General features: G+C 36.4%; 3 protein-coding genes across 4 annotated transcripts; 2 read left to right on the forward strand and 1 right to left on the reverse strand.

The window, feature by feature from the left end:
• Positions 1-11,794: 11,794 nt before the first annotated feature.
• LOC124429847 (protein AATF) lies at positions 11,795-14,765 on the reverse strand. 2 transcript variants are annotated; one of them, XM_046975600.1, is made up of 3 exons: positions 14,714-14,765; positions 13,440-13,743; positions 11,795-13,344 (listed from the first exon to the last, which is right to left on the reverse strand). In XM_046975600.1, exons 2-3 carry the CDS (start codon positions 13,655-13,657, stop codon positions 12,024-12,026), a joined length of 1,539 nt encoding a protein of 512 aa, XP_046831556.1. In that variant the 5' UTR covers positions 13,658-13,743; positions 14,714-14,765; the 3' UTR covers positions 11,795-12,023. The 2 variants fall into 2 exon arrangements, with proteins under 2 accessions (XP_046831556.1, XP_046831555.1); XM_046975599.1 differs by lacking the exon at positions 14,714-14,765 and having other exon boundaries at positions 13,440-13,924.
• Positions 14,766-14,949: 184 nt separating this feature from the next.
• LOC124429848 (protein yellow-like) lies at positions 14,950-20,080 on the forward strand. The gene is made up of 6 exons (XM_046975601.1): positions 14,950-15,084; positions 16,317-16,614; positions 17,429-17,847; positions 17,962-18,139; positions 18,230-18,441; positions 18,508-20,080. Exons 2-6 carry the CDS (start codon positions 16,332-16,334, stop codon positions 18,799-18,801), a joined length of 1,386 nt encoding a protein of 461 aa, XP_046831557.1. The 5' UTR covers positions 14,950-15,084; positions 16,317-16,331; the 3' UTR covers positions 18,802-20,080.
• Positions 20,081-20,090: 10 nt separating this feature from the next.
• LOC124429849 (cytochrome b5-related protein) lies at positions 20,091-22,287 on the forward strand. The gene is made up of 6 exons (XM_046975602.1): positions 20,091-20,290; positions 20,391-20,692; positions 20,761-21,034; positions 21,149-21,440; positions 21,498-21,713; positions 21,820-22,287. Exons 2-6 carry the CDS (start codon positions 20,453-20,455, stop codon positions 22,094-22,096), a joined length of 1,299 nt encoding a protein of 432 aa, XP_046831558.1. The 5' UTR covers positions 20,091-20,290; positions 20,391-20,452; the 3' UTR covers positions 22,097-22,287.
• The last annotated feature ends 91 nt before the right edge of the window (positions 22,288-22,378 follow it).

The raw sequence follows: 22,378 nt of genomic DNA on the forward strand, positions 1-22,378 counted from the left end.
AAATTATAGACAAGAACATAAATGTAATTTTATCAAAGAAAAAAATAAAAAATTAAATAGAGCAAAAATTTGAGTACTTTTATATATACCCGGCATATCATCCGCTAATAATCCTTTCAAATTGTACCACTCCCTTATATCTCATAATATTTTATTTGAAATTTCTAATTTCTGAGAAAAATGACACCAACATCAAAAGAGGCGGCACAATTTCATGTGCTACTACCAGGTAAGTTATATTCAACTGTTCAAAAATTCAAATTACAGGGAGCGCGAAAAATCTGCCAGTAAAATTGGATTTGTAACAGGATCATATGTCTTGCGAGGAGGTAGCACGTTCTCGCGTACTACCTCCTGGTAAGTTATATTCTCCTGTTCAAAAATTCAAATTACAGGGAGCGCGAAAAATCTGCCAGTAAAATTGGATTTGTAACAGGATCACACGATGCGCAAAGAGGTGGCACGCGAGAACGTGCCACCTCCTGGTATGTCATATTCTCCTGTTCAAAAATTCAAATTACAGGGACCGCAAAAATTTTTCCCGTAAAACTGGATTTGTAACAGGATCATATGTCTTGCGAGGAGGTAGCACGTTCTCGCGTACTACCTCCTGGTAAGTTATATTCTCCTGTTCAAAAATTCAAATTACAGGGAGCGCGAAAAATCTGCCAGTAAAATTGGATTTGTAACAGGATCACACGATGCGCAAAGAGGTGGCACGCGAGAACGTGCCACCTCCTGGTATGTCATATTCTCCTGTTCAAAAATTCAAATTACAGGGACCGCAAAAATTTTTCCCGTAAAACTGGATTTGTAACAGGATCATATGTCTTGCGAGGAGGTAGCACGTTCTCGCGTACTACCTCCTGGTAAGTTATATTCTCCTGTTCAAAAATTCAAATTACAGGGAGCGCGAAAAATCTGCCAGTAAAATTGGATTTGTAACAGGATCACATGATGCGCAAAGAGGTGGCACGCGAGAACGTGCCACCTCCTGGTATGTCATATTCTCCTGTTCAAAAATTCAAATTACAGGGACCGCAAAAATTTTTCCCGTAAAACTGGATTTGTAACAGGATCATATGTCTTGCGAGGAGGTAGCACGTTCTCGCGTACTACCTCCTGGTAAGTTATATTCTCCTGTTCAAAAATTCAAATTACAGGGAGCGCGAAAAATCTGCCAGTAAAATTGGATTTGTAACAGGATCACATGATGCGCAAAGAGGTGGCACGCGAGAACGTGCCACCTCCTGGTATGTCATATTCTCCTGTTCAAAAATTCAAATTACAGGGACCGCAAAAATTTTTCCCGTAAAACTGGATTTGTAACAGGATCATATGTCTTGCGAGGAGGTAGCACGTTCTCGCGTACTACCTCCTGGTGAGTTATATTCTCCTGTTCAAAAATTCAAATTACAGGGAGCGCGAAAAATCTGCCAGTAAAATTGGATTTGTAACAGGATCACATGATGCGCAAAGAGGTGGCACGCGAGAACGTGCCACCTCCTGGTATGTCATATTCTCCTGTTCAAAAATTCAAATTACAGGGACCGCAAAAATTTTTCCCGTAAAACTGGATTTGTAACAGGATCATATGTCTTGCGAGGAGGTAGCACGTTCTCGCGTACTACCTCCTGGTAAGTTATATTCTCCTGTTCAAAAATTCAAATTACAGGGAGCGCGAAAAATCTGCCAGTAAAATTGGATTTGTAACAGGATCACATGATGCGCAAAGAGGTGGCACGCGAGAACGTGCCACCTCCTGGTATGTCATATTCTCCTGTTCAAAAATTCAAATTACAGGGACCGCAAAAATTTTTCCCGTAAAACTGGATTTGTAACAGGATCATATGTCTTGCGAGGAGGTGGCACGTTCTCGCGTGCCACCTCCTGGTATGTCATATTCTCCTGTTCAAAAATTCAAATTACAGGGAGCGCGAAAAATCTGCCAGTAAAATTGGATTTGTAACAGGATCACATGATGCGCAAAGAGGTGGCACGCGAGAACGTGCCACCTCCTGGTATGTCATATTCTCCTGTTCAAAAATTCAAATTACAGGGACCGCAAAAATTTTTCCCGTAAAACTGGATTTGTAACAGGATCATATGTCTTGCGAGGAGGTAGCACGTTCTCGCGTACTACCTCCTGGTGAGTTATATTCTCCTGTTCAAAAATTCAAATTACAGGGAGCGCGAAAAATCTGCCAGTAAAATTGGATTTGTAACAGGATCACATGATGCGCAAAGAGGTGGCACGCGAGAACGTGCTACCTCCTGGTAAGTTATATTCTCCTGTTCAAAAATTCAAATTACAGGGAGCGCGAAAAATCTGCCAGTAAAATTGGATTTGTAACAGGATCACATGATGCGCAAAGAGGTGGCACGCGAGAACGTGCCACCTCCTGGTATGTCATATTCTCCTGTTCAAAAATTCAAATTACAGGGACCGCAAAAATATTTCCCGTAAAACTGGATTTGTAACAGGATCATATGTCTTGCGAGGAGGTAGCACGTTCTCGCGTACTACCTCCTGGTGAGTTATATTCTCCTGTTCAAAAATTCAAATTACAGGGAGCGCGAAAAATCTGCCAGTAAAATTGGATTTGTAACAGGATCACATGATGCGCAAAGAGGTGGCACGCGAGAACGTGCCACCTCCTGGTATGTCATATTCTCCTGTTCAAAAATTCAAATTACAGGGACCGCAAAAATTTTTCCCGTAAAACTGGATTTGTAACAGGATCATATGTCTTGCGAGGAGGTAGCACGTTCTCGCGTACTACCTCCTGGTAAGTTATATTCTCCTGTTCAAAAATTCAAATTACAGGGAGCGCGAAAAATCTGCCAGTAAAATTGGATTTGTAACAGGATCACATGATGCGCAAAGAGGTGGCACGCGAGAACGTGCCACCTCCTGGTATGTCATATTCTCCTGTTCAAAAATTCAAATTACAGGGCCCGCAAAAATTTTTCCCGTAAAACTGGATTTGTAACAGGATCATATGTCTTGCGAGGAGGTAGCACGTTCTCGCGTACTACCTCCTGGTGAGTTATATTCTCCTGTTCAAAAATTCAAATTACAGGGAGCGCGAAAAATCTGCCAGTAAAATTGGATTTGTAACAGGATCACATGATGCGCAAAGAGGTGGCACGCGAGAACGTGCCACCTCCTGGTATGTCATATTCTCCTGTTCAAAAATTCAAATTACAGGGACCGCAAAAATTTTTCCCGTAAAACTGGATTTGTAACAGGATCATATGTCTTGCGAGGAGGTAGCACGTTCTCGCGTACTACCTCCTGGTAAGTTATATTCTCCTGTTCAAAAATTCAAATTACAGGGAGCGCGAAAAATCTGCCAGTAAAATTGGATTTGTAACAGGATCACATGATGCGCAAAGAGGTGGCACGCGAGAACGTGCCACCTCCTGGTATGTCATATTCTCCTGTTCAAAAATTCAAATTACAGGGACCGCAAAAATTTTTCCCGTAAAACTGGATTTGTAACAGGATCATATGTCTTGCGAGGAGGTAGCACGTTCTCGCGTACTACCTCCTGGTGAGTTATATTCTCCTGTTCAAAAATTCAAATTACAGGGAGCGCGAAAAATCTGCCAGTAAAATTGGATTTGTAACAGGATCACATGATGCGCAAAGAGGTGGCACGCGAGAACGTGCCACCTCCTGGTATGTCATATTCTCCTGTTCAAAAATTCAAATTACAGGGACCGCAAAAATTTTTCCCGTAAAACTGGATTTGTAACAGGATCATATGTCTTGCGAGGAGGTAGCACGTTCTCGCGTACTACCTCCTGGTGAGTTATATTCTCCTGTTCAAAAATTCAAATTACAGGGAGCGCGAAAAATCTGCCAGTAAAATTGGATTTGTAACAGGATCACATGATGCGCAAAGAGGTGGCACGCGAGAACGTGCCACCTCCTGGTATGTCATATTCTCCTGTTCAAAAATTCAAATTACAGGGACCGCAAAAATTTTTCCCGTAAAACTGGATTTGTAACAGGATCATATGTCTTGCGAGGAGGTAGCACGTTCTCGCGTACTACCTCCTGGTGAGTTATATTCTCCTGTTCAAAAATTCAAATTACAGGGAGCGCGAAAAATCTGCCAGTAAAATTGGATTTGTAACAGGATCACATGATGCGCAAAGAGGTGGCACGCGAGAACGTGCCACCTCCTGGTATGTCATATTCTCCTGTTCAAAAATTCAAATTACAGGGACCGCAAAAATTTTTCCCGTAAAACTGGATTTGTAACAGGATCATATGTCTTGCGAGGAGGTAGCACGTTCTCGCGTACTACCTCCTGGTAAGTTATATTCTCCTGTTCAAAAATTCAAATTACAGGGAGCGCGAAAAATCTGCCAGTAAAATTGGATTTGTAACAGGATCACATGATGCGCAAAGAGGTGGCACGCGAGAACGTGCCACCTCCTGGTATGTCATATTCTCCTGTTCAAAAATTCAAATTACAGGGAGCGCGAAAAATCTGCCAGTAAAATTGGATTTGTAACAGGATCACATGATGCGCAAAGAGGTGGCACGCGAGAACGTGCCACCTCCTGGTATGTCATATTCTCCTGTTCAAAAATTCAAATTACAGGGACCGCAAAAATTTTTCCCGTAAAACTGGATTTGTAACAGGATCATATGTCTTGCGAGGAGGTAGCACGTTCTCGCGTACTACCTCCTGGTAAGTTATATTCTCCTGTTCAAAAATTCAAATTACAGGGAGCGCGAAAAATCTGCCAGTAAAATTGGATTTGTAACAGGATCACATGATGCGCAAAGAGGTGGCACGCGAGAACGTGCCACCTCCTGGTATGTCATATTCTCCTGTTCAAAAATTCAAATTACAGGGACCGCAAAAATTTTTCCCGTAAAACTGGATTTGTAACAGGATCATATGTCTTGCGAGGAGGTAGCACGTTCTCGCGTACTACCTCCTGGTGAGTTATATTCTCCTGTTCAAAAATTCAAATTACAGGGAGCGCGAAAAATCTGCCAGTAAAATTGGATTTGTAACAGGATCACATGATGCGCAAAGAGGTGGCACGCGAGAACGTGCCACCTCCTGGTATGTCATATTCTCCTGTTCAAAAATTCAAATTACAGGGACCGCAAAAATATTTCCCGTAAAACTGGATTTGTAACAGGATCATATGTCTTGCGAGGAGGTACTACCTCCTGGTGAGTTATATTCTCCTGTTCAAAAATTCAAATTACAGGGAGCGCGAAAAATCTGCCAGTAAAATTGGATTTGTAACAGGATCACATGATGCGCAAAGAGGTGGCACGCGAGAACGTGCCACCTCCTGGTATGTCATATTCTCCTGTTCAAAAATTCAAATTACAGGGACCGCAAAAATTTTTCCCGTAAAACTGGATTTGTAACAGGATCATATGTCTTGCGAGGAGGTAGCACGTTCTCGCGTACTACCTCCTGGTGAGTTATATTCTCCTGTTCAAAAATTCAAATTACAGGGAGCGCGAAAAATCTGCCAGTAAAATTGGATTTGTAACAGGATCACATGATGCGCAAAGAGGTGGCACGCGAGAACGTGCCACCTCCTGGTATGTCATATTCTCCTGTTCAAAAATTCAAATTACAGGGACCGCAAAAATTTTTCCCGTAAAACTGGATTTGTAACAGGATCATATGTCTTGCGAGGAGGTAGCACGTTCTCGCGTACTACCTCCTGGTAAGTTATATTCTCCTGTTCAAAAATTCAAATTACAGGGAGCGCGAAAAATCTGCCAGTAAAATTGGATTTGTAACAGGATCACATGATGCGCAAAGAGGTGGCACGCGAGAACGTGCCACCTCCTGGTATGTCATATTCTCCTGTTCAAAAATTCAAATTACAGGGCCCGCAAAAATTTTTCCCGTAAAACTGGATTTGTAACAGGATCATATGTCTTGCGAGGAGGTAGCACGTTCTCGCGTACTACCTCCTGGTGAGTTATATTCTCCTGTTCAAAAATTCAAATTACAGGGAGCGCGAAAAATCTGCCAGTAAAATTGGATTTGTAACAGGATCACATGATGCGCAAAGAGGTGGCACGCGAGAACGTGCCACCTCCTGGTATGTCATATTCTCCTGTTCAAAAATTCAAATTACAGGGACCGCAAAAATTTTTCCCGTAAAACTGGATTTGTAACAGGATCATATGTCTTGCGAGGAGGTAGCACGTTCTCGCGTACTACCTCCTGGTGAGTTATATTCTCCTGTTCAAAAATTCAAATTACAGGGAGCGCGAAAAATCTGCCAGTAAAATTGGATTTGTAACAGGATCACATGATGCGCAAAGAGGTGGCACGCGAGAACGTGCCACCTCCTGGTATGTCATATTCTCCTGTTCAAAAATTCAAATTACAGGGCCCGCAAAAATTTTTCCCGTAAAACTGGATTTGTAACAGGATCATATGTCTTGCGAGGAGGTAGCACGTTCTCGCGTACTACCTCCTGGTAAGTTATATTCTCCTGTTCAAAAATTCAAATTACAGGGAGCGCGAAAAATCTGCCAGTAAAATTGGATTTGTAACAGGATCACATGATGCGCAAAGAGGTGGCACGCGAGAACGTGCCACCTCCTGGTATGTCATATTCTCCTGTTCAAAAATTCAAATTACAGGGACCGCAAAAATTTTTCCCGTAAAACTGGATTTGTAACAGGATCATATGTCTTGCGAGGAGGTAGCACGTTCTCGCGTACTACCTCCTGGTGAGTTATATTCTCCTGTTCAAAAATTCAAATTACAGGGAGCGCGAAAAATCTGCCAGTAAAATTGGATTTGTAACAGGATCACATGATGCGCAAAGAGGTGGCACGCGAGAACGTGCCACCTCCTGGTATGTCATATTCTCCTGTTCAAAAATTCAAATTACAGGGACCGCAAAAATTTTTCCCGTAAAACTGGATTTGTAACAGGATCATATGTCTTGCGAGGAGGTAGCACGTTCTCGCGTACTACCTCCTGGTGAGTTATATTCTCCTGTTCAAAAATTCAAATTACAGGGAGCGCGAAAAATCTGCCAGTAAAATTGGATTTGTAACAGGATCACATGATGCGCAAAGAGGTGGCACGCGAGAACGTGCCACCTCCTGGTATGTCATATTCTCCTGTTCAAAAATTCAAATTACAGGGACCGCAAAAATTTTTCCCGTAAAACTGGATTTGTAACAGGATCATATGTCTTGCGAGGAGGTAGCACGTTCTCGCGTACTACCTCCTGGTGAGTTATATTCTCCTGTTCAAAAATTCAAATTACAGGGAGCGCGAAAAATCTGCCAGTAAAATTGGATTTGTAACAGGATCACATGATGCGCAAAGAGGTGGCACGCGAGAACGTGCCACCTCCTGGTATGTCACATTCTCCTGTTCAAAAATTCAAATTACAGGGACCGCAAAAATTTTTCCCGTAAAACTGGATTTGTAACAGGATCATATGTCTTGCGAGGAGGTAGCACGTTCTCGCGTACTACCTCCTGGTGAGTTATATTCTCCTGTTCAAAAATTCAAATTACAGGGAGCGCGAAAAATCTGCCAGTAAAATTGGATTTGTAACAGGATCACATGATGCGCAAAGAGGTGGCACGCGAGAACGTGCCACCTCCTGGTATGTCATATTCTCCTGTTCAAAAATTCAAATTACAGGGACCGCAAAAATTTTTCCCGTAAAACTGGATTTGTAACAGGATCATATGTCTTGCGAGGAGGTAGCACGTTCTCGCGTACTACCTCCTGGTGAGTTATATTCTCCTGTTCAAAAATTCAAATTACAGGGAGCGCGAAAAATCTGCCAGTAAAATTGGATTTGTAACAGGATCACATGATGCGCAAAGAGGTGGCACGCGAGAACGTGCCACCTCCTGGTATGTCACATTCTCCTGTTCAAAAATTCAAATTACAGGGACCGCAAAAATTTTTCCCGTAAAACTGGATTTGTAACAGGATCATATGTCTTGCGAGGAGGTAGCACGTTCTCGCGTACTACCTCCTGGTGAGTTATATTCTCCTGTTCAAAAATTCAAATTACAGGGAGCGCGAAAAATCTGCCAGTAAAATTGGATTTGTAACAGGATCACATGATGCGCAAAGAGGTGGCACGCGAGAACGTGCCACCTCCTGGTATGTCATATTCTCCTGTTCAAAAATTCAAATTACAGGGACCGCAAAAATTTTTCCCGTAAAACTGGATTTGTAACAGGATCATATGTCTTGCGAGGAGGTAGCACGTTCTCGCGTACTACCTCCTGGTAAGTTATATTCTCCTGTTCAAAAATTCAAATTACAGGGAGCGCGAAAAATCTGCCAGTAAAATTGGATTTGTAACAGGATCACATGATGCGCAAAGAGGTGGCACGCGAGAACGTGCCACCTCCTGGTATGTCATATTCTCCTGTTCAAAAATTCAAATTACAGGGACCGCAAAAATTTTTCCCGTAAAACTGGATTTGTAACAGGATCATATGTCTTGCGAGGAGGTAGCACGTTCTCGCGTACTACCTCCTGGTAAGTTATATTCTCCTGTTCAAAAATTCAAATTACAGGGAGCGCGAAAAATCTGCCAGTAAAATTGGATTTGTAACAGGATCACATGATGCGCAAAGAGGTGGCACGCGAGAACGTGCCACCTCCTGGTATGTCATATTCTCCTGTTCAAAAATTCAAATTACAGGGACCGCAAAAATTTTTCCCGTAAAACTGGATTTGTAACAGGATCATATGTCTTGCGAGGAGGTAGCACGTTCTCGCGTACTACCTCCTGGTGAGTTATATTCTCCTGTTCAAAAATTCAAATTACAGGGAGCGCGAAAAATCTGCCAGTAAAATTGGATTTGTAACAGGATCACATGATGCGCAAAGAGGTGGCACGCGAGAACGTGCCACCTCCTGGTATGTCATATTCTCCTGTTCAAAAATTCAAATTACAGGGACCGCAAAAATATTTCCCGTAAAACTGGATTTGTAACAGGATCATATGTCTTGCGAGGAGGTACTACCTCCTGGTGAGTTATATTCTCCTGTTCAAAAATTCAAATTACAGGGAGCGCGAAAAATCTGCCAGTAAAATTGGATTTGTAACAGGATCACATGATGCGCAAAGAGGTGGCACGCGAGAACGTGCCACCTCCTGGTATGTCATATTCTCCTGTTCAAAAATTCAAATTACAGGGACCGCAAAAATTTTTCCCGTAAAACTGGATTTGTAACAGGATCATATGTCTTGCGAGGAGGTAGCACGTTCTCGCGTACTACCTCCTGGTGAGTTATATTCTCCTGTTCAAAAATTCAAATTACAGGGAGCGCGAAAAATCTGCCAGTAAAATTGGATTTGTAACAGGATCACATGATGCGCAAAGAGGTGGCACGCGAGAACGTGCCACCTCCTGGTATGTCATATTCTCCTGTTCAAAAATTCAAATTACAGGGACCGCAAAAATTTTTCCCGTAAAACTGGATTTGTAACAGGATCATATGTCTTGCTAGGAGGTAGCACGTTCTCGCGTACTACCTCCTGGTAAGTTATATTCTCCTGTTCAAAAATTCAAATTACAGGGAGCGCGAAAAATCTGCCAGTAAAATTGGATTTGTAACAGGATCACATGATGCGCAAATAGGTGGCACGCGAGAACGTGCCACCTCCTGGTATGTCATATTCTCCTGTTCAAAAATTCAAATTACAGGGACCGCAAAAATTTTTCCCGTAAAACTGGATTTGTAACAGGATCATATGTCTTGCGAGGAGGTAGCACGTTCTCGCGTACTACCTCCTGGTAAGTTATATTCTCCTGTTCAAAAATTCAAATTACAGGGAGCGCGAAAAATCTGCCAGTAAAATTGGATTTGTAACAGGATCACATGATGCGCAAAGAGGTGGCACGCGAGAACGTGCCACCTCCTGGTATGTCACATTCTCCTGTTCAAAAATTCAAATTACAGGGACCGCAAAAATTTTTCCCGTAAAACTGGATTTGTAACAGGATCATATGTCTTGCGAGGAGGTAGCACGTTCTCGCGTACTACCTCCTGGTGAGTTATATTCTCCTGTTCAAAAATTCAAATTACAGGGAGCGCGAAAAATCTGCCAGTAAAATTGGATTTGTAACAGGATCACATGATGCGCAAAGAGGTGGCACGCGAGAACGTGCCACCTCCTGGTATGTCATATTCTCCTGTTCAAAAATTCAAATTACAGGGACCGCAAAAATTTTTCCCGTAAAACTGGATTTGTAACAGGATCATATGTCTTGCGAGGAGGTAGCACGTTCTCGCGTACTACCTCCTGGTAAGTTATATTCTCCTGTTCAAAAATTCAAATTACAGGGAGCGCGAAAAATCTGCCAGTAAAATTGGATTTGTAACAGGATCACATGATGCGCAAAGAGGTGGCACGCGAGAACGTGCCACCTCCTGGTATGTCATATTCTCCTGTTCAAAAATTCAAATTACAGGGACCGCAAAAATTTTTCCCGTAAAACTGGATTTGTAACAGGATCATATGTCTTGCGAGGAGGTAGCACGTTCTCGCGTACTACCTCCTGGTAAGTTATATTCTCCTGTTCAAAAATTCAAATTACAGGGAGCGCGAAAAATCTGCCAGTAAAATTGGATTTGTAACAGGATCACATGATGCGCAAAGAGGTGGCACGCGAGAACGTGTCACCTCCTGGTATGTCATATTCTCCTGTTCAAAAATTCAAATTATAGGGACCGCAAAAATTTTTCCCGTAAAACTGGATTTGTAACAGGATCATATGTCTTGCGAGGAGGTAGCACGTTCTCGCGTTCTACCTCCTGGTGAGTTATATTCTCCTGTTCAAAAATTCAAATTACAGGGAGCGCGAAAAATCTGCCATTAAAATTGGATTTGTAACAGGATCACATGATGCGCAAAGAGGTGGCACGCGAGAACGTGCCACCTCCTGGTATGTCATATTCTCCTGTTCAAAAATTCAAATTACAGGGACCGCAAAAATTTTTCCCGTAAAACTGGATTTGTAACAGGATCATATGTCTTGCGAGGAGGTAGCACGTTCTCGCGTACTACCTCCTGGTGAGTTATATTCTCCTGTTCAAAAATTCAAATTACAGGGAGCGCGAAAAATCTGCCAGTAAAATTGGATTTGTAACAGGATCACATGATGCGCAAAGAGGTGGCACGCGAGAACGTGCCACCTCCTGGTATGTCATATTCTCCTGTTCAAAAATTCAAATTACAGGGACCGCAAAAATTTTTCCCGTAAAACTGGATTTGTAACAGGATCATATGTCTTGCGAGGAGGTAGCACGTTCTCGCGTTCTACCTCCTGGTGAGTTATATTCTCCTGTTCAAAAATTCAAATTACAGGGAGCGCGAAAAATCTGCCAGTAAAATTGGATTTGTAACAGGATCACATGATGCGCAAAGAGGTGGCACGCGAGAACGTGCCACCTCCTGGTATGTCATATTCTCCTGTTCAAAAATTCAAATTACAGGGACCGCAAAAATTTGCCCGTAAAACTGGATTTGTAACAGGATCATATGTCTTGCGAGGAGGTAGCACGTTCTCGCGTACTACCTCCTGGTAAGTTATATTCTCCTGTTCAAAAATTCAAATTACAGGGAGCGCGAAAAATCTGCCCGTAAAACTGGATTTGTAACAGGATCACATGATGCGCAAAGATGTAGTATGATGAAGGTAGGGATTAATAGAAACACTATGAATTTCTATTCACGTTAAACATTTATTTTTAAATGTTCATTAATATTACATAGAAAATACATTGTATTCGATAATTATACATATATTCGCTTTATTATATAAACTGTGATATAATATATAATACAGTATAATACAGTGTATATAATATAATGTGATGTAACTTAATGTAAGCGATAATTTATATCTCAAATACTGACGCTAACGTAATCATTTTAATGCATGTGTACACGTATGTAGAAATAAAATAATATTACGATCAATCCTTCTTAATACACACTTATATATAATTTGGTAGCTAATGTTCTATCGTTTCTACAGATTTAATCTTCCCAAACAAGGAATTGTACAACTCGTTTTTAGCAAGATCAGACCATGTGTCATAGACTGTTATAGGTGCCATGTAATTGACTAATTTATTATGAACATTGTACCGTACTCTTCTGCCTTTAGTCGCTCTAGTGTCTATCTTTCTTTTCATCTTACTTCTCATATTTTGTAATTTTATCCACTGTTTACTAAGTTGTATGGGATCGGTAATGTCAGAAGATTTGTATTCTATCAAGTCTCTAAGAAGCTGATGATAAAAATCGTCGTCATCATAAATTTCTGGATCATATTCTTGAACGCGTCCATCATCATCACTCGATAAAGGAATAGATTTGCCGACTATAACGTATTCCGAACGTTTCAACTGTGTCCTTTTGTGTAATTTAACTTTGTCACTTAAAGCAAATTCGATTTGCTTTAGAGTTGTTTGATTAACGCCTTTATTTAACTTTCCAGTCGTCACTCTAGTTTTATCATTCCATTTACTTATTATAGAGTTTCTATAATTAACGTAAGATTTATGTCTTTTAGCCAATATCTTCTCATAATCTGCAAATTTGAACTTCTTCTTAGGAACACATTCATTATTTTCTATATTTGTTTCGTCAGAATCCTCGGCATTTTTATTGGCCTCGTCTTCTTTTTCTTGTTCATCTTCAGTGTCAGATGGGATTTCTTCGTCCATTGGATCTTCTGTACCTCCATCTTTATCATCGTATTCGTCTCTCCCTCTTTTCTTTCCATCTATATTTATGGACTTTGTTTCAGGAAACTGTTTCCATAAAGCATTTTGCAAATTTAACATATTGTCTAGGAGTAACGTTAGCTTTGATTTTGCTTCATTCGTTCTCTTCATAAAGTCCGTATCGTTTCGAAAACTTTTATGAGTATCATATTGAGGCATTTGATTACTATTAGCAAGACACTTTTGTAATTTTATTCTCACTTCCAATAGGCTTTCCCAAAGCCTTAATTGACTTTGAATGCATTGGCCTTTTTCCATTTCTTCCTTAACGTTTGTAGCTGACATTGTTTTGAAATTCGCATCTCTATCTCTTTCTCTGTAAAGAGGATTGTCCTTATCTATATCTTCCTCATCTTCAGATCCCTCGGTGAGTTCTTCATCTTTGTTTTCATCGCTTAAATCTTCATCCTCATTTTCGACATCCATATAGTCGTTCGTTTCATCTGCCGATTCTTCCTCCATAGAATCAAGTTCTTCATAATCGTGGTTACCCTCATGAGCTTCTTCGTATACATCTTTCCTTGATACTTTTTTACCTTCGTATCTATGAAAGGAAAAAATTAACAAATGTAACATTTTCAGGAAATATATAAGATAATAATAAATTGGAAATTATTAAGTGTTATTATAAAAGTTTACCTTTTGTCCAATTCATCCAAGAATTGTACATTTTGCTTTCGAATTTTAGATTGTTTCGTAAAATCTTCAGAATCATCACTTTCCTCATAACGTTCTACGACTTTAGCTTTTGTATCTTCACTCTCTTCGTCGGATACGATATTCGTAGGTGCTGCATTTAGAAGATTACCTATCTTCTCGGCTAAAATTGTTTTCTTTTTATTCTCTCTCAATGCCATTGTATCTTTTGATTTCGTTGTTGAAGTTATTAAAAATTTCGATGACACTTCATTGGCACGTGCACATATAGCAAACCAAACATAACCTATAAAGTAAAAAGGTCACAATTAATTGTAGTACGTACGTACGTGGGTGAAAGAGTGAATGTATCGATAAATTATCGACAGTGCAATATATTCTTAGATAATAAACTATTTGAGATTGAACAACAGTCGATAATTTGTAATATCGAGAAAATATCGAAAATTTCGATCTATCATAATGGTTAACTTTTAAAATAGCTATAGGATTGCATTCTGGATTAATCGATAATTTTTGTTCTTTCGATAAGTTTTTGCTTTCAACTTATAATGAGTATAAGTAAATTAAAAAATTGTTCTAGGTTATAACTTTTTAAAATTGATTAATAATTTTAAAAGGATAATTAGTATTTGAAAAATATCTTTTAAAGCTATGTTAGATAAAGCGAGAATAGATTATACTCGTCTTGTATTTATTTTTCTCGATCGTGGCCTCTTTAAGATAAGAGAAGGTAAAATAACATAGAACATGAAGAAAGTGAAAGCTTGGCCGATCGACCTCGAAAATGTATAATACGAGTCAACAGGTAGAGTGTGTAAGAAGATTGGCGATCGGAATTATAGTAGAATTGTACTTAATCGTTCCTTTTAAGAGTATTATTAAATAATAATAAAATAGTTCGCAATTGAAACGATCATTAGAAATCGGATGAATCATTTAAATGTATCGATAATAATCATCGATCTTTCTCATAACCGTAAAGAATCGTAATATTAAAGGCGAAGAAACTCGTAGAACATGGGAGAAGAGTTTAAAGGATCGACTTTTTCGATGGGATTAACATTTAGAAAATGTCAGATGGGAGAGTCGTGGGATAACAGTCGATTCTTTTATATTCACCAAAGGATCATTCCGTTTCTTTATATATTATTTTTGTCAGATGCATTGGAAAAATATTTCTAATCATTTCTAATCAATTTGAAAATTCATTTGAATCGGTCAATATAGTATCTAATCGATTGTATCTAACATACCTTATATATATTTGATATATTCTGTATACACTTCAGCATATCCTTCTGACATATTCTCGATACGTCAACTAAATAAATAAAAGAAGAGAAGGGAATAATTTATCAGTTTTTCCGTTCGCATATCTTCGAGGACCTTGATTATTATATAGAAAACCTTGATTATAACAAGGAAAATAATACCATTCGACGAAGTTGTAGAATTTCTCCTACTACTAGTTGCCGGTTCGCTTAACATCGCTTAGTATCTTTTAAAATCGACGAGTCAGTCGTGAATGTGCTAGTGCTGTGTTAACATCTAATATTTCTCTTATCTCATATATATAACACATTCTTTTCTCAATCTACGTTAGAGATTTAAATAGCAAAAAAAGGTATTTGATAATTTAGTTTGATTATTAAACAAACAATTTGCTTTTTTTTCTTCTTATCATTCTATTGGACGATAAACAGTCATTAGGGAAGATATAATTAATATGCTGATGTCTTTATCGATCGATATAAATTTTTTCTTCTTTTCATTTATTCTCTCGCTATTTACTTGCATATATATATATATATGTATATACATATATATATATATATATATATATATATATGCAAGTAAATTTTTTTGAAATTATACTCAAATTTACTATAGTAAATTATAGTAACAATTACCATAAGATACTTATTACAAGATTACTAATATAATTACACTACTTATTACTATCTATATCATTTATAGTAATTATGCTTTTTTATGTTGTAATAATTATATTATTGAAATAATATAATATAATTACTAAATTATATAGTAAACTATATAATATGTACGCATTTATATAGTTTGGTGTACTTTCACAGCGTAGAGATCGTAACGATGAAAGTATTACGAAAGATTCACTATTCGTAAGATACGCATTTTCCCGCGCTTAGATTCACAAGATTCTAACTTTCCATTTTTTTCTTTACACAATTTTTTTATTATTTCACTATTCATCTTCTTATACGCCGTATATGCCGTGAGATTAGAGATTTTAGATGAATACGTAGATATGGAAATGAATTTAAAAGAGAAGATTATATTTGCACGTTACTTCTGTATTTTCTTTCTCTTTATCTTCCTTTTCTTTTCTTATCTTAATGAGTTTTACATGAAGCGATGTTATGGGAGTGTTCTCGTGTTTGTCACTGCATTAAAATTTATTATACGTTTTAAATGGAAATAAAAAGAAAAGTGAGGGGAGTGGGGAGAGAGAGAATATGTTTTGAAATACTTCGTTCAAAATACGTGTACAAATATATATACAGATATATATATATATATATATATATATGTGTATGGTACACTCGTGTGCCTTTAAAAATAATACGTTTTATTAATTTATAAAAGGATGAATATTGTCGAGAACGTTGTAACCTGATATATGATACATAATTGCATATGACATTACACTCACGTTTGACCGTAATAATGTAATAATAATTAGTCGCGTTATTCGTAACAGAGAGAAAGAAAGAGAAGCGTCGTGGTGGTTAAAATATGTATAAGAATGAAGAAAATAGGTTAACCAATGAAATATTACACTTTGACAGGTTAATGAGTATTCGTTATTTTGATTAGTCAACAGTTTTTGCAATGCAGAACTCTCAACCAATCATCCTTCTGCTAATGTCTTTCTTCATTTGCAATCGATATCTCTTTCAACCAATCGATGCCATTGGTAATCTTCGAATAGCTTATCAATGGAAAGAGATTGATTATGATTGGCCGAACGACGACGTCAAGAACTTATTTCCTGATTATAATCGTGAGGATAATCTTCCTTTGGGTTTGGATGTCGCTGATAACAGGATATTTGTCACGGTACCAAGATGGAGAAGAGGAGTTGCTGCTAGTTTAAATTATATCAATCTTAATGGTACGAATTATATTTCTATATCGTTTAGGTTAGTATGGCAATTCAAAATTTCGCGGTCTTGCATTTTGATCAGTGACGCTCAAATTATTGTAAAACAAAAATCATTATTAAATCATTAATAAACATATATAAAATCTTTTCAAAATTATTGAAATAAATTTAACAATATTGATGATAGAGTGAAAATACTTGTTAATATAGAATTAATGAAAAATATTATGCGAAATATAATTTGAGATTCACTGGAATAGATAAACAGACATGACTCATGTGAAATGGTGCTCAACCGTTATTTTTTAAAGGGGGAAAGGGTAGATAAGTTAGAAGAATTTTGACGTACGTTTATCATTTCTAAGATAATAAAGATACGTATTATGCAGTGCATACAATTACATAATTTACGATGCTTGTAGCGATGGAGTATATGTAATATTAAAGTGCATTTCGTAAGAGTCGAAGATCGAAGATCATGCCTTATTTATCTCAGATGTAAGAAGTCACGAAAAATTATTTTTTACAAACATTCGTATTTCCCCGTTTAGATCACCCCTAATGTTGTTATTTAAGTTCTTCTCCTAATTCTATATATATTATTACATTATAAATAATTTTACATTTATAAATAATTAATAAATAAAACAAATAGGTGTATATCTATTTGTTTCATTTACTTCCTACAGATAGAGAATCATATTAAATAAATGAACTCATTTGTAGTTGATTCTTAAACGAATAAATAAATTAATTGTTCGATAAACGATTGAGATGATTAGACTCTATGTGATCATTTTTACAAGGAGGACATATATTTTAGATACTCGAGAATCACCACCGTTTATACCATACCCAAATTGGGAAGCTCACGAACATGGAAGTGGGAATGGAAGTGGGCCAGAATTGGTATCACCCTTTCGATTAAAGGTCGATCGTTGTTCAAGACTTTGGGTTCTTGACACAGGATTAATTGATATTATGGGAAATCCAGAACAAAGGGTGCCACCCGCATTAGTCATTTATGATCTGAAAGATGACAGAACCTTACGAAAATACGTCATACCTTCTGATCAAAGGACGGCTGATTCTTTCTTTGCCAATATCGCCGTCGAGGATTATAATTGCGAGGATACTTATGCTTATCTTGGTGACCTAGGTGCTCCAGGATTAGTCGTTTATTCTTGGAAACTTGATAAGTCTTGGCTTGTTAAGCATCACTTCTTTCATCCCGATCCTAAGGTGACACAGTTAGTTTTCATCAGTTAGTACTCATCAGAGAGAGAGAGAGAGAGAGAGAGAGAGAGAGTCCTCTTTTATTATTATATTGTTGTAATATTATAATTTATTTCAAAGGGTGGCAATTTCAATGTTTCTGGCGTAGCTTTTGTATGGAACGATGGAATCTTTGGAATGGCTCTTGCACCTACTCAGGATGGATACAGTACTCTTTATTTTCATCCATTATCCAGTACAATGGAGTTTTCTGTTAGTACAAAACTTCTACGAGATCCCGAACGTATTAATTCTCCTGGTATAATAATAACAACACATATTTATAGATTTTTAACATTAGCAATAATAAGGCAATCTATATCTTATATCGATTTTTTGATTTTTGTAGAAAGCTTTCATGAATTTCAACCTCTTGGCTCACGTGGATCGAATGGTCAGAGCAGTGTCAGCTTTATTGATCCAAACACAGGCGTCATGTTTTATGCTTTAACGAACTTTAATGCTATTGCTTGTTGGAGACCTAGTAATAATTTTAGTCTACAAAAGCAGAATTTCGTTTATGTCGACAACGTCACTATGATATTTCCCAACGATTTAAAAGTAATTAAGGATTTTTCATATATTTTTTTATTATATTATATTTAAACTTTTTTTTTTTCTTTTTAGGTAGATCATAAGGGCAACATTTGGATTTTGTCAGATCGTTTACCAATCTTCATGTATTCTCGCTTGGATCCTGATGATTATAATTACAGAATTTTGGTTGGATCAACAGAAGATCTCATTCGTGATACAGTTTGTTCGAAGGACTTTGGCATCTCATCGAAATATCCAAATGATTTCATTCCTGAGATGAAAAAGGAAAGAGAACAACAACAGAGTGGTGCTGGAGTCAGTGGTATATCTGAAACGTTCGGATCATTGATCGTTACAATGTTTTTTTTCCTTTTTCTTTCATAAAATCTTAATCACAATGTTCTTACGTGTTATCAGTGAGACTATTCGTCGTTATCAGTATTAGTGTTTTTTTATTTCTTTTTTTTTTTCTTCTGGATCATAATCCTTGTACAAAGTTCGTAAAGTTGAGTTAATTTTATTTGAAATAAATATACAATTGATCTTCGTATAAAGTAATACTTAAACATCGCGTTTTGGACATAACGCTATTTTCAAATTTTTACTTTTCTATTTTTTCACTTTATATATCTTTCAATATACATATGTATTGTCACTAACACATGCACAAGTATTATCATTATTCTCATGATTTGTATATTAACTCGGACAAGATGAATTACTTAAATTAGATAAAAATATATTCTTATTTATCACGTTAATGTTGTTTATATAATTAAAAAAAAAAAAAAAAGAAAAAAAGAACATTTTAAAGAAATTTGAAGAAGAATTTATATCCAGCAGAGTTAAGATATAGATCTTTTTTCTATTAAATCTAATGTAAATTCATGTAAATCTTGCGCAACGCGATTTACATTATTATTATTATACGAGAGTTACTTGTGCATACATTCGAGTTAATGTACCTGCCTTATTTTGCGACATTTAAAATTTCTTCCACATTATTTGCAATATATAAACGCACACACACACACGCCTACGGAATGTAATAACAATGGTAATCTCGTATTCTTTGTTACTATGCTGATACTCTGATAACATATTTAATATTCAATGATAAAAATCTCGTACGAATGTCTTTCTATGATATATAACTATTTTGGAAAGATGTATCACGCATGTTGATGATAGGTAATAAGAAGGCCGATTGTGACATGTTATTTTTTAAATACAATTTCGGATTAGCATTGTGTTATGTAGCATTGAGTTATCGGTATAGTTTCTTATATAAGTATACGTAGTTCCAAATTCTTACAATTTGCAATAAATTTTCTTATACGTCAGTCAAATCAGATAATACATTTTTTTTTTCTCTTTACAAGTGGTTAAGGAACAACAATATTTTATAATTTATACTTTACTAAATAATTCATTTGTACGAATGAACTTTTTATAATGATTTTATAAATTTAACTTTACTATTATTTTTATAATAACAGTATTATTATTAAATTTTATGAGATGTATAGAGATGTATTTATCGCAGAGCGCACAATATTTATTTAATCTATCACTTTTAATGGCTGATTAAAGGTCATTAAGTTCAAAGAGCAGTTTGGATGTAATTTTTTTTTTACAATGAAAATGATATATAAGCGATTAATCGACGTTATTTACATATTCAGAGTTACCATAACGTTCCTCCATTTTTATCATCAGTACATTACTGTTTAGAGTCTATTTATGTTGTTTTATATTATTTTTTGAAGGCAGTTCGATTCTACTGGTCATTGCGTATTATTAATGAAAGTTTCAAGTTAAAATTAAGTGGCCAAATATTGTTTCAATTATAGATTAACATTTTTATCATAAAGTATGTAAACTAAAATAAAATATATTAAATAACTTTTCTCTCTTACATAATCTATTAGAATTAATAATTTTAATTTTGTTTAACTACTTATCGTTATTAGTTTGATGATACGAACTCGGTCTTGCAATAGTCATTGGAACAATAAAGGAAATTAAAAGAAAAATGTCCAACAAGCAGAAGATTATAAGTTCTATACCTGGTCTAGCTTATCCATTAGCTAGAAATGATACTATAAAGACACCATATGGATTTTTAAAAGGAAGAATTCAGCAAGATGGTGCCGAAGGACTTTGGAGAATCAATAATGGTTTATACGATTTACGAACTTTTGCTAAATCTCATCCTGGTGGTGCTGAATGGATTACTCTTACCAAAGGCACTGACATCACTGAAGCTTTTGAGGTGAGTTCATCAATTTATACACGCTTTGTCTTAACTTATTTGACAAAATTATATTTCTTTATTTTCAGGCACATCATATAACAGAAAAAGCTGAAAAAATTTTACCAAAATTTTATGTCCGTGATGCAACCACGCCGAGATCAATACCATTGACTTTTGAACCTAATGGTTTCTATCGTACTTTCAAGAAACGTGCTTTAGAGGCTCTCAAGGGCGTGGATTTTCATCGACCTTCGAAAATGTCTAATTGCATTGCTGATTCTTTCTTAGCTGTAACAATTTTCTTCTGTTTAGCTGCTGTCTATCCTCATACCCCGTCATTTATTGCAATGATTATTGCTGGTAAAGAAATATATATATATATATATATATATATATATATATATATATATATATATATATATATATATATGAATATGAAATCTTTATATACATATTTATACGTATCATTTTTAGGCATTTTCTTGGCATGGACTACAGTCATTGGCCATAATTATTTTCACATGAGAGATAACTTTCGTATGTATTACTTTGATCTTAGTTTAATGTCATCCAAAGATTGGCGAATTACACATTCTATGAGTCACCATCTCTATCCAAATACTATTTGGGATTACGAAATCTATGTCGCTGAACCGTTTCTAAAATGGTTACCAGATAAAGATAAGAATATTTTCATGAGTTTTATTGCCCAAATTTCTAGTCCTATTATTTATACATTAACGTTCTTTCAACAAGGAGTCAAAAGGTAATTAGAATTCTATATTATCAAATAACTCGTATAATATCATTTTTTTTTTCTTAGGTATTATTCAGTGATATGGGAATATGGAACTGTGGAAGTTAGAGACATAGTACCTTTCATTCTTCCAATTGCTATGTCGTTTGTTGCACCTAATATATTCGTTGCTTTTAAAACATGGCTAATAATCATTTTGATAAGTAGTTTTATATTTAGTTATATCGGAATTAATGCTGCTCATCATCATCCAAATATATTTCACGATGGAGATATTTATAGGTTTGTTTTTTTTTTCATTATTATTATTAGTATTATTATTATTATTATTATTGTTTTTTAATCATTCTGTGATTTAACTTATTCAAAAACCGAGTATTAATTTAAGAGAAAACTTGGATTGGGGCCTACTCGAATTGGATGCTGTTAGAGAACGCGAAATTATCGACGATGATCCAATCTTAGTGTTAACTAATTTTGGCTCTCATGGACTACATCATTTGTTACCGACAGTCGATCATTCGTATCTACCTTTGGCTATGCCAGCTTTTGTACAAACTTGTAAAGAATTTGGTGTAAGTACCGAAAAATTGACACAATGGGAACTTACGAAAGGACAATTCCAACAATTGGCTCGTGTAGAGTGTAAAAAGAATCATAGATAATGTCTTAGTTGATTAAATGATAATAGGTATAAATTTAATTGTTTTCCAAAATAATTATTAAGTATTAGTCGATATTGTAGATTACAATAAGTACTGTCGGCAACTTATCAACGATTTGAACAAGTTTCGTCGGTATTTTTATTATCGAAGATATTTCTATAATTGTGTAATAAATTTTCTATAACAAATAATTAAATCTTTAAATAAAAAAATCCTTCACAATCGAGCAAGGCATATAAGAGAATATGCTATTCAAGAAGCAAATTAATTCGCATGACGATA

Source organism: Vespa crabro, chromosome 16, assembly GCF_910589235.1.
Source record: "Vespa crabro chromosome 16, iyVesCrab1.2, whole genome shotgun sequence".
Taxonomy (NCBI): domain Eukaryota; kingdom Metazoa; phylum Arthropoda; class Insecta; order Hymenoptera; family Vespidae; genus Vespa; species Vespa crabro.

What these genes read in the sequence shown, in the direction of transcription:
- LOC124429849 (XM_046975602.1), top strand. Translation starts at nt 20,453, where the DNA reads ATGTCCAACAAGCAGAAGATTATAAGTTCTATACCTGGTCTAGCTTAT. An exon ending in ACATCACTGAAGCTTTTGAG is followed by an intron (nt 20,693 to 20,760) that starts GTGAGTTCATCA and finishes CTTTATTTTCAG; the next exon opens with GCACATCATATAACAGAAAA. An exon ending in TTTCAACAAGGAGTCAAAAG is followed by an intron (nt 21,441 to 21,497) that starts GTAATTAGAATT and finishes TTTTTTTCTTAG; the next exon opens with GTATTATTCAGTGATATGGG.
- LOC124429847 (XM_046975600.1), bottom strand. Translation starts at nt 13,657, where the DNA reads ATGGCATTGAGAGAGAATAAAAAGAAAACAATTTTAGCCGAGAAGATA. An exon ending in TTGGATGAATTGGACAAAAG is followed by an intron (nt 13,345 to 13,439) that starts GTAAACTTTTAT and finishes TTCCTTTCATAG; the next exon opens with ATACGAAGGTAAAAAAGTAT.
- LOC124429848 (XM_046975601.1), top strand. Translation starts at nt 16,332, where the DNA reads ATGCAGAACTCTCAACCAATCATCCTTCTGCTAATGTCTTTCTTCATT. An exon ending in AAATTATATCAATCTTAATG is followed by an intron (nt 16,615 to 17,428) that starts GTACGAATTATA and finishes CATATATTTTAG; the next exon opens with ATACTCGAGAATCACCACCG. An exon ending in TCTTTCATCCCGATCCTAAG is followed by an intron (nt 17,848 to 17,961) that starts GTGACACAGTTA and finishes TTTATTTCAAAG; the next exon opens with GGTGGCAATTTCAATGTTTC.